This window comes from Lagopus muta, chromosome 3, assembly GCF_023343835.1.
Source record: "Lagopus muta isolate bLagMut1 chromosome 3, bLagMut1 primary, whole genome shotgun sequence".
NCBI lineage: Eukaryota > Metazoa > Chordata > Aves > Galliformes > Phasianidae > Lagopus > Lagopus muta.
Window position 1 is genome coordinate 31,326,268 of NC_064435.1, and position 12,737 is coordinate 31,339,004.

At 36.6% G+C, this 12,737-nt stretch overlaps 1 protein-coding gene across 5 annotated transcripts in view; it reads left to right on the forward strand.

The window, feature by feature from the left end:
• Positions 1–12,737, forward strand: part of STAU2 (staufen double-stranded RNA binding protein 2) — a 165,590-nt gene that overhangs the window by 59,318 nt on the left and 93,535 nt on the right. For all 5 annotated transcript variants that reach the window (XM_048938628.1, XM_048938631.1, XM_048938627.1 and 2 more), the window contains exons 8-10: positions 2,462–2,674; positions 6,094–6,231; positions 9,452–9,583. In XM_048938628.1, the coding sequence (XP_048794585.1) occupies positions 2,462–2,674; positions 6,094–6,231; positions 9,452–9,583 (483 nt within the window). The remainder of the gene's footprint in view (positions 1–2,461; positions 2,675–6,093; positions 6,232–9,451; positions 9,584–12,737) is intronic.

The window sequence follows — 12,737 nt, forward strand, 5'->3', positions numbered from 1 at the left end:
AAAGGCTGAATTTCTTTTAAGTGTTTTGTGTGCCTAGGCTTATAGAACAACTGTTTGAAATCATGTGGAATAAAAAGATCTAAAATCTGAGGTTAACAAAAAAATGTTGTTAGGTAAATATTTTTTTGCTAAATTACCAATTTTGGATGTTTAGCTTGATCCAGATCCCATCCGAATTCTATGGGGTTCATTCCATTGACAGTACAGACTTTTTTCATATACTTACTAACAAAGAAACAGTTTTGAATGTTTTCCAGGCAATTATTTACCTTGTGCCACATGCTTAGATGTTTCAAAGATGAAAATTACAGCAGAATACATTGGTTTTATATTCATGCACATGAAAATATAATCAGGTTTTATATTAAAATTCTTTTCCATATATATACTTTTGCGTGCATTTATATATATATATGAGAAAACTTATATAAAACTAATATTTAAGGATCTCAGCAATTATGTTTGTTAAGCAAGTTACGTTGTCCTTTTTCATCTGGTCAATATTTACATTGTTGTATATTTTATTAATGTCCTGCATTGCATATAAGTAGAAACACCTATATAATGCCATTAATAAGACCACAAAAAGATTAAGGACTCTAGTAACATTAATTTAGCCTTACTATTTACAGCTGGCGTGTTGTAAGATTTGGATAGCGCTGTGCAGTAGTCAGTTAGGGTGCATACTAATGACAAAGGAAAGGGCAGTGCTGAAGGATGTAGTGCAGGAACATAGCTCTACTGTGCCTGCAGTGGAATGACCCTGGGTGTTCAGCTTCCCTGGTTTAGGCTGGGGGCCATGAAGGCACGGCCGCTTCTCACACTTCACCTTCAAGTGAAGCAGTGCTGAAAACACTTCTGAAATCATTACCCTGAATCTGAGAGTGGGAACACTCCCGGACTGCAGTGTAAGCGTTGCATGCTGGTAAAGATGCTGCCTTATTCTGTGAAAATGTGGACAAAATGCAGACAAAGTGGTCTGTTAGTCTTCATTTTGTGTCTTTTTATTGAGATATGCTGTGATAATTGTGTTTGCTGGGTGAAAATGCCACAAAAAAGAGTTTAAAAAGAAATACAAGCCTAGGGAGGCCTCATTACAGTGTAACTGCAAAACTAAATAATGCAAGGGACATGACCTTGATAAAAAGAACTTTAATACAAAACATGTTTTAATAATACTAAGGTTGAAGGTTCCAGTCCATTAAAAATACAGTTATTGCACCAAGAAGGGCCTAGCACCCTTACCTCCCTTCTCTTGCACTCAGGCATTATACTTCTTCAGTGGATGGTTTGATGTTACTGTACCTACTGAAAAACATATATTTGTATTGCTTTTGAAGACAATGGAGAGATGTGCCTGTCAGATGCTCTAATCTCTCCTTGCACACATTACATGTACCAAAGATTAAATTAGGTAACTGCTTCCGCCCATCAAACAAAATAACTGAACCTTCTCCCAGATGAGGTCTCTAATTCCGGATAGACATTATCCAGACCAGTAAGTGTTGCGTACATGAATAGATGGCTGCCTTAGCACGTGCAGTACTGTGGTCTGTTGGTAACTACATCCTACCAGCATTGCCTCCTAGGAGGATACCTGTGCATGGAAGAGTGTAGACAGAAAAATACTAAACAAAGGTGCACCATTCAGAACTTCTCAATTTTATGTTTTCATATTACAACTTTTAGTAGTGGAGGAGTACTTCAAATGCGTTTTCTCATTGTCTTTCATCTTGTGTATATTTGGAAATGGATGAATGAATTAAAATTTCCATAACCAGTTTCTGTGTGAGTGACGGTGCTTTTCTTAATCATTCCTTTCTGGTGAGAGGGACAGCTGATTGTCGTGGAGACAGTGCTATGGCAGCCTTTCTAGTGGGTATGATGTCTCTGAGCTGTGTGCTCTGGCAAGGTAAGAGCTAAGAGCAGGCAGTACTGTCTGCAGCTCGGATAATGTCAAAATTTTGGCCTTTAGGGATGGAAGTTTGGAACCATGTATGAATATTCCAGATTCTAATGATAATAGAAGAAAATGGTCAACATATTCAAACAGTGCTGTGTAAGCACAGTTTTGAATATGTTGTATGGAGAGAAAGATTGATGGACCTTCATGAATTGAAATTCTTTAGTATGGGAAGTGCCTTGCAAGAAGACAGCAGCAGCCTTGTTTTAAATATGCGTTACTGCTGTATACTGTGTAACATATATTTTGAAAATGCACGTCTACTGTATTTTCTGTGAAACACTGTATATGATGGTTAGAATCATGTTATCCTATCAGCCTTCATTTTCTATCCTCAAACCTGGCACTGCCATTAAGACTCATCTAGATTTTGTGAAAACCCATCTAAATGCTTCCGAGTAGGAGAAGGTATTATATTCATTGGTATTAAGTATGTTGCACAAAAATATAAACATTAGATTATAGGATGATTTGACTCCAAACACTTTTGTTTAAAAGGTGATAAAAGAAAGTGGACCTCCTCACATGAAGAGCTTTGTCACACGAGTTACAGTAGGAGAATTCACTGCAGAAGGAGAAGGGAACAGTAAGAAGCTCTCAAAGAAACGTGCTGCAATGTCTGTCCTTCAAGAGCTGAAGAAGCTTCCTCCTCTTCCTGTGATTGAAAAGCCAAAACTGTACTTCAAAAAACGTCCAAAAACAATATTGAAGGTATGTGTCTACCCTTGTCAGAATTAAGAATACTTGCTGGGAGAGAAACAGTTACTCAGATTTTAAGTCAGTAAAGGCTCATTTGCCATTTTATGTCAATATTGTTACTAATTTGTTTGTATCTCATACCTTACTTATTTATTTAATTCTGACAATGCTGTGAAATTCTCCAATGCAATGGCTTGTAAGGAGCTGTCTCTTAACTGAGCTCACATCACAGCAAGAGTTAGTTCACGTGTAGTGGAGGATTGAAGCCTCCAAGCAACTCTGCACATTCACAAGGATTTTTAGCATCATCTCCTTTGAGAGGCCTCATTGGAATAATGCTTTATCTCAACTCTTTCCTCCTCAGAGAGAGTATATGAAATACTACTGAGTATATGAAATACTACTGATCTGGAGAAGTGCTGTACAGTCCAGCTTCTTCCCTCATTGAGCTGGATTTGGGAGTTTCCTGCTTTCAACAGCAGTCTGTTTTGATTCTGGAGAGATTTAAAAGAAATGCAAGAGTTTGTTCCCATCTCAGCCTAGCATGTCACTTGTCATACTTTCTTCGTTTCATGTGCCTTTGTTAAGGTTAGCATTTGTTTGATAACGTCCTTCAGCTCTCAAAGAGGTTGAAAATTTTCTGGAGACCAATTCAAGGAGGACTTGTAGGCTTTGAACTATCTCTCCGTTAAAGTGTATGCAATCCTAGAAGATGTTGATGTGCTTTTTGCTGAACCAATGAGACATCACTTTAGGGTCTCTGGAATCTTCTAAGATCAAGTTTCTTAAATGGTGCTTTTATTCCTGGTGGCAGATTTATTGCTACTCAGAGAATTGAGTTATCCTGCAGTGACTAGCCCTGGTTTGTGTACTCATCCTCAATATGAACAGAAACAAAAGACCATCTGAAGTAATCAATCCTCCACTTGATCTAACAAAAGCAGCCATAGAGTGTCCATATATTTATGATGCATCACTTCATTGTCTCAGCACTGTGCAGCTAATCGGATTAACCTGTCATCTTTTCAGTCCTTGTGAAGATGCTTTGCAAGTGATCAAAATCTTCTAAGTGATATCTTATTTTAGGAAGTATTATTTTGTGAGGTAATAGTAAACATTTTGTACATGACTTTTCATCGTCTGGCATGTTGGGCTTAGACCTGTGCAAAATAATACTGCTTGAAGTATATGTAAAGCATACTTAGCCGTTCAAACTTGTGTTAGATTAGTGATGATCATGGAGAGTTGGGCTGTTAGTGCCTGGTGTTACAGTCACTTTTGTTCCCATAGTATGCAGCCTCCAGACAAAAACTACAGGAAATAGCAGGGAACCTTCACATCTAAAACCTATGCTTTGGAGTCATGTTTTAGGGCTTAAATTTCATCTCTGTTTCTGAGAGGGAGGAAAAAAAAACCTCTTCAAGTTTTCTGGATTTGATAACAATTGTGACGATACGCAGCTTTTGATGAAATGCACAGCTATGTCCATGGCTTGTATTATGTTAGGTGAGGTAACGTCACACCAGGATGATGTGAAGTTTTAAATATAGCTTGAATTCAGTCCTCATTGAGTATTATTGAGAAGGGTACTAAAATAAATAAATACACAGAAGTGTGACCATTTGAAATCTTCATCCTAAGTACATAGAGAGCAGATTTGTGCAGGAACAACCATCTTGTTTAAGCAAATACTCTGGAGACTGCAAAATCGTAAATAACATGAGTTGTTTCTTAATCTTCCTTATTTTGTTTGCCCTCAAAGCAGGACAAGTGATTTCCCAAGGAAATCTAGGTTAATTAGGTAATTAGCTCCTACTGAAATTCGTGGTCTATAATTCTCAAAAACCGCTAGGCAAAAAATAGCATTAAAAGTTATTAATTCAGAACCACCAACATCAATGCAGCTTTAAGGGTCTGAAGGCTGAGAGATCTGAAAAAGGCTGTTTTCTCTGGCCATCTCATTTTGGTACATTTTGCTCAAGAAGGATGCTAAGGGTGTAACCAAGTAAAAACCTCTTATTTCACCATACACCATTTGCCATTACAGTCTTGAACTGAATTATCCAGAGTTGGTGATGTTAGAAATAGACATTAGTGAAAATAACCTGATTGTGTAGGAAGCTGTTGGCTTTTGAATATGAAGTCTTCTGAAATGCTTTTCTTGTGTCCGTTCCTTTTAGTTTAACCTGCATGTATTTTGAGCATCACAAAGAATGACAACAATAACTCCTGTATGCTTGTGCATATATTTATGAGCCTGTATCTCATGTCGCGCACTTTATTTAGACTGCTCTCCCTTTGTCTCTGACTGGCTTCTTGCCCACACAGCTGCCCTTGTGCATGACATTGTCTTAATTCTTTCACCTTCATCTTCTCTAACAACTTCAGCGATAACGCTATAAGGATTCGCCGCACAGCTTTCTTAATATCATCTCTTAGTTTCTTGACCACTTGTTTGCTTGTTTGAGAAGCTCAAATAAGCACAACTTTGCCTCTTCATTTGTGCTGCAAATGAAGAATAGCTTTCACAGTAACATTAAAACTATTCTACATTCAAAAGTCATTTGCATTTTTAAGTTCTTCTGTTGTGTTATGATATTCATCTGTTAAATAAAACCTCAGATGAATGTGTTTGAATCTTAAATCTCTTTTCCTTAGGTTTTACAAACCATATTTTCAAAGTTGTTTGCTTTGGGAGAGAATTCATTGTATGAATAGTAACACTAAAAGTATTTCAGAACTAATACAAATAGATTGTAGAGACTGTGGTTTTTCACCTGTCTGTGCAATCTTGGACAAAAAAAAAAATTCTGTCCATTTGTTTTCCCCTATCAGATCAGTTCTCCCATTATCTGTACATTTTGAAGTATTTTAAATACTTTGTGGGTGACTCACGGTGTGTACCATTTTTAGCTATTGGAGTTTTTCTTTGTATTTTCTAGCTTCACTGCATACAAACATTTTGAGGGTAAATTCCTCTGGCATGCAAACAGAGCAAGCTTTCTCCACTTTTAATTGCACTGTGGGATGGAAGGCAGGAATGTTGAGATGGAAATTATGAGACAAATGCACCTTCCTTTGTTATATGGCAGATCTTTTTTGTTCCCATGTAAAATCAACTCTTCTTAATGTACTGCATGTTCAGCATTCTAGCAGTCTATTTTAAGGATCCCAGGGAAGGGTTGTAGAAATAGGGCAGTGAAATATAATGGATGAATCTGTATTTTGTCCATCTCCACAAGACGTTCATAGATAGATTAAGGTGTTAGTAGCTCACCTTTGATAAATATCCATGCTACTTATAACTGTGGCAGACAGTGGGTGGTGTGAAATTTGCTTATTTCTCTTAAAATGAGTATTAGAGGTAGTAAAGCAGCACAGCATATATAATACTGATACGTAATGAAATATATCTTTTAAACCTATTTTAGACTGGACCTGAATATGGTCAAGGAATGAATCCTATCAGTCGTCTGGCTCAGATCCAACAGGCCAAAAAGGAGAAGGAGCCAGAGTATGTGCTTCTTTCTGAGAGAGGGATGCCTCGCCGTCGAGAGTTTGTTATGCAGGTACCATCTGCTGTTGTGTCTGAGATAGCGCCCTTGTTCTGTCATGCTCTAACATGAGAAAAATGGTGGCATAACACAAAAGCTGATTCCAGTGTGTTTAGCTTTTTGCTTTACAGTCAGCTATACAACTGGAGTATGAAACATAGTACCTGTGTGAACTTCTTTGCAGTTAGACTACATAATCTTTGAAGGACTCTTCCAATTGAACTACCCTGCCCTATTCCTTCTTTCTTTTGGTGGAAAGAAATAGTTAGGGCCCTATGAAAGTTTTTCTTGTAGTTACATTTTTATACTCTTATTTTTGTTTCACCTAGTGGTTTCTGGCTGCATCCCTAATGCTGCTTTTTGTTCATAATTTAAAATAAAAATACTTCCATTTTTCTTTTTGAAAGTTTTGCAGTTGTTAATCAGAGTGTTGCACTACAAGCAAGTATTTTGAAATATGAAGAATATACTCCATATTACCAAGTGTTTTGGTTTAAAAAAATTAGTACTGTAAATCTTCTAAGAATTCCTTTTAGATTTTCATCTGCTTCGGTACTTTTATTGTTATTTGAAATATGACAGAAACAGCCTTCTGACACACGTTTTAGCCTCTCCAGTTAATAGATTTGGATATAATACAGTAGGTCATCAATGTTTCTTTGATTTTTAAATTGGAACATTTGCAGGGATTTGGTGTAGCCAAACATATGATATATATTGGAATAATTTTGTGCCGTCCAGAACAGGAAACCTGAGCATGTTTTGACCTGTTGTCCACAAGCCGCACCAAAACGTCACTTCTGATCATAAGCAGAGTTTATGATGTACTAGCATTTTCTTCTCAAGAAGAAAAAGTTACATTTTTACTGAAGTCTTTAAATCTTTCCTTCGTGTCTGTCTAGACAGGCTAGCAGTCTTTGTTTCCTTGGATCTCAGTGATAACAATTTGTTTTTATCTCTGGGAAAAAAAATACATATATATATATACATATATATATATATATATATATATATATAGGGTTCCTTGTGTTTTAGGTTCTGATTTATGCATATAATCTTGGATTTCCAACTGTTTATGCTATTCAGAAATATTTGAAAAAGACCATATTTTTTGCTGTGCTCAAATCCTGCCCCAGTTAGAGATGGTTCCATGTGGAGTCAGCAAAGTGCTGTGTAACACAGTCCAGTATTAGAATGATGAGCTGAGAATTTGGCTTTCCACTGAAGAATTCTCAGCAGTGGTAAAGCATTTGGCATGAATAAAAAAAAGAATCTTAAGAGCAGTGAATACATAAAAGATTCCACTATCTGAGACCTGTGAAGAAAAAAAATCAAAGAAATTTCATAGAGGGTTTGCTTTTCATATATACTTCTAAACACTGTAGCCATATATTTACCCTTTTCTAATTCTTTCACACAAAAACATACTTCTGCTTCTCCTGACTTCAGGAAGTCTCTGTGGATTCATTATGACGTGCAAAAGACCTTATCAGAATATAAAGCCTTTGTATAAACTACTTAAACAGTGTTTTCATTTAATTTAATTGAATGTGGAAGTAAAATATCTAAAGATAATATGTTCATTTTTATCTGTCACACAAAGAGCTAGTTTAGATGTGATGAAATGGATCCAATTACTTGTCCTGACCACTAGATAAACAGAAGAAAACCTCTGATGACATTAGTTGGTGTTCTGTTCCCAAAGTTAATTTCAGAAAGCTCTTTCTCTTTGTAGTCAGGCCTTTAATCCTTGATAGAGGTTATAATAATAGCTAAACCAGTTTTACAGGTCTGAGAAATAGCAGAACGTTGATTTATTGTGGGTTATGTTGTAAATTATCATTTTGTCTTGTCCCATTAAGGTCTCTCAGTTTTATTGCATATAAGCTTGTAGTAGATTGGCTGTTTTCTGATTGAAATTTCTGATCTACATAGATCATAAAGGTTTTATATTAAGGTTATTAATATTTCTGTTTTATGTGGTTGAATGTTTTTGTTTAATTATATATGTATTTTGAAGGGATGTTCGTGATCATTTATTTACAACCTCTTCTTTCTATTTAGAATTAATAGGTATTTGAGTAAAAAAAACTTAAAAGTTTTAGGAAAAAATATATATGAAAATTTGAGGAAAGTGAATAATTACTGAATACCATAAATTACTGAATAACACATACTATTTATTTAAGAGCTGTGTGCCTGTTTTTGTCATCTTTTAAGCTCAGTACAGAATGCTTCATCTCACTGACCTCTAAGCTTTCTCTTATTCAGATTGCCTTGAGTATTTTATTGTTTTTATTTTATTTTCTGTTTCTTTTTTTTTTTTTTTTAAAACATGGTTTGGAACCATGTATTATTTCCAGAGATAATTTGGAAAATAAAATACCTTAGTGGACAAACTGAAGTATAGCTATTCAAGAACTTTGAATAATGCACAAATGAATTGCAGTGACAGTACTAATGCCTCAGATCAGATGCATACAGCCTCAATAGGGTAAAAGTGGTACAAAACTCAAAGAATGAGCTTGAGACTTGAGGATATTCATCATCTATAGTTTGTCTTTTTTTTTTTTTTTTTTTTTTTTTTGACATTTTAACTTGTCTTTGCGGTGTGAAAGGCATCTTGTTTGTTGGAAGTGCTTTGGACAGTACAAACACAGGTCCAGCAGTGAGGGAGCCTTGTTTTCAGAGAAAGTTTTGATAAAAGCTTTCAGGTGTGAAGACAGAAAAAGGAAACGGCTCCTACTCCTGCATTTCTTGCAGTGCAATGAGGTGGAAGGAAAGTGAACATAGTTTTCATCCATCTGAAAAACTGCTCTTTTTGAACCACAATCTCTGGGTCATTGTTTGTCTCTCCGTTGCTCAGGATATTGTCCTGCTGACGCTGGCAAGCTGCTGAAGGCTTGTACCAGGGAGTCCAGGTTATTCTAATGTTAGGAGAGAGTGAGAAACATAACTGGGGAAGATGTTCAGCAGAGAGAACGGGATTGACACAGATGTTGGTGGAAAAAAGATAAATAGAAATGTAGCTCTTTGGTATAAGTTTGTGGATCTTGAAAAATCCCAACAAGCTTTAAGTTTGGAAGCAATATTGTAATCCACTTTGGTACTGTTCTTACTTTTACAGGATTGAATCTTTATCAGAAGAGCTGATGGTAGGTCAACAAGATTATTGTGTGGCGATGTTAAACGGTCTTGCATTTTTTGTAATTATGATTAATATTTTCTTTTTAAGGTAAAAGTAGGTAATGAGATTACTACTGGAACAGGCCCAAACAAGAAGATAGCTAAAAGAAATGCAGCAGAAGCAATGTTGCTACAGCTGGGTTACAAAGCCTCTACTCCTCTTCAAGACCAGACAGAAAAGGTGAGAACCAATTGTGATGCCAAAATTCTATCTTTGTCTAGATTTCTTAGCCATACCAGCTAATCACTTGGTATGAACAGAACCTTAAACTTGTGCAATGTGCTGGGTTGCATGTCAGAGATCAGCCTTCATTTCAAGGCAGCAGGCAGTATAAGTGTAGTAAGAGCAATAGAGAACAGAAATGTAGTTTCAGAAGGAAGTTGTATGCAAAATTGTACATGTAACTTGTGTTTATATTTCTGCTTAAAAATATTCCTCTTTTATACTGCTATAGGTACAATGAGAGGACACCTCTTCTGGAATGGGGAAGAATGTTGTCATTAATTTTCATACATAAAGTACTCACTGCTATTTGTCTTCCCATTGAATATATTCTAGAATAATTCTAGGAGTAGCACTCCTGGCCCATCCTGACTTCGTTGATTAAAGGTTTTGTAATCAAAGTAGGTGTTAAAGTTTTACTTTTTGTGTCCTGACAAGATCAGAGCAAGGCATCTGGCTAAGCTGTGGACTCTGGACAGCTTCTGTCATACACACACACACACACACGGTTCCTCCATGTGTATATTTTGATCACAGCTTAAATGTTTGCTGTGGCTGCATAAGCCAACTGTTGACTCAGGTCAACAGAATGTTCTGCTGGGCATTTATAGGGACCACATGATAAATCTGTTTGTAGTGCTGTTGAGTGGTTATGGAAGGGGTGATGCTGCTTTATTTTCTTGCATCCTATGCATTGTCCAAAAAAAAAAAAAAAAAAGACAGTAAAACAAGTGTAATTACATATTTGCAGAAATAGAGATCTTAGAATTGGGGTAAAGCACAGAAGCCTAATATTATTTTGAACATAATGATCAAATATGATACTGTATACACAAAATGTGCACTACTCAAGATTTGTGAAATGGGTGCATTCAAGATAATCTTTTTTTTTTATAGCTTTGTTGGGCTAAAGGACATAAAATATTTTTAGAACATCTGAATTGATTTTCTGTATACAGTAGACTGACCATGTAAAGCACATAAACATGATATTTAGTATAGATTTAAAAAAAAAAAACAGTTCTCAAACTGAACAAGTGCTCTACACATAGAGCAGGAGAGATAGTAGTACCATCTGGGTTTGGGACTCTTATTACCAGATCAAAATACTGTGAACACATAAAACAAAGAGTTAGTGCAGTAATTTATTTATTTATTTCCAGAGTTCATTGGAACTCTGTTTCATTGTTTAAATCTGGAGTGTCAGACTGTTTCTTTTGACAAGAATTCTCATGGTATCTGTACACAGTATGAGTGAAATATAGCCTTCTGATTGATCTGAAGGATGCTTTAATTCAGCACTAAAAATTGTAGCATTCTTGCTACACTAACTGGGACCTCCTCAGATAATCTCCTCAATCAAGACATGTCTGGTGCTGGAGAAGAAGGAAAATAGCTGTTAGAGCTCTACCAATTTGACCATTGTAAAATTCCTTCTGTATAAATTGCACTGTAAAGATGTGCCATTAGAAGATTTTTGCTTGTTTCTTTGCATGCCAAGTGGAGCCCAATGCATATTAGCTAGACCAAGTTGGCCTCTAAATGGAGAATTTTCACTGTTTTTCACTGATTTTCACATTGGTAGCATAAGTGCAGAGCACTGAGTTAGTGCCCTGGGAGATTTTTTTAGCTACCAAAATTATATTCTACAGGTGAGAATGGAAAGTAATGCTTTCACTTTTTCATTTTTTCGCCTTTTCGTTTCGTATTGCCATCTTTCTTCTCTTAGAAGAAAACTGGAGTATGTTACATCTGTGGGAGACAGCAGCACTAAGAATAATTTATGGACAGTCGAACTCTTGTTAAATTCTCCATCATGATGAAAATAATAAACAGCAAAAGAGGGGAATGGGAAGAGTGTTAGAAGTTTATTCATGTTGTAGCAGTGCATTTGGGAGAGTTTGCAGTCATATTTTTGTGGATTCATGCTAAAACCATGCTGTTGTAACAGCACATACACATACAAACATATTTGCAGATTCAGATTGTGTATTCTTTTGAAGAACTGTCTTTTCTCTGGATATACTTATAATATTTTTATTCATTCTATGAATAAAATAAGTTAAGTGAAATTAAGTTTGTGGAATTGTGTATCCAGTTTGAGAGACATCTGTCTCTAAGACCTGCCACAGAATCATAGAATCATCTGAGTTGGAAGAGACACTTAAAGGTCATCTTGTCCAACTCCCTTGCACTGAGCAGGGACACCTACAGCTACATCAAGTTGCTCCAAGGCCTGTCCAGCCTGATTTGAATGTCTCCAGAGACAGGACATCCACCACCTCTCTGGATAACATGTTCCAATGTTTCACTACCCTTACCCTAAAAAACTTTTTTCTTATCCAGTCTAAAACTCCCCTTTTTTAGTTTTGAAACCATTTTCCCTTGTTGTGTCACAACAAACCCTGCTGAAGTCTGTCCCCTTCCTTCTTGCAGCCCCCCCTTTAGATACTGAAACACTGCTATCCGGTCTCTCCAGGGCCTTCTCTTCTCCGGGCTGAACAGCCCCAGCTCTCTCAGCCTGTCCCCACAGGGGGGATGTTCCATCCTTTTGATCATTTTTGTGTCCCTTGTCTGGATATTCTCCAGCAGGTCCATGTCTTTCCTGTGCTGAGGACTCCACATCTGGATGCAGTACTCCAAGTGAGGTCTCACCAGCACAGAGTAGAGGGGCAGGATTACTTTCCTCGACCTGCTGGCTATACTTCTTTTTGTGCAGCTCAGCATATGGTTGGCTTTCTGGGCTGCAAGGTCACTTTGCTGGCTCATATTTAGCTTGCCATACACCAGTACCCCCGAGTCCTTTTTGGCAGGACTGTGCTCCATCCTTGCATCCCTCAGCTTGTACTGATAGTGAGGATTTTCTGTCTGTGTCTGCATCTCAGTGAAATTTGAAAAGGATCATTTGTGTCACATTAATTGATCTGACAGTCAATAGCTCACAGTTCATGAGGACATTTCTCTACATTTATACATAAATCTAGAATACTGACACTTCATTTACTTTGTAGATTTCAAGAATTGTTTTATTCTGAACATCATACGTTAATTGCTTCCTTTTCCTGTATCACATAATACCCAGTGTTATGCATAACCAGTTCTATGATTCTGT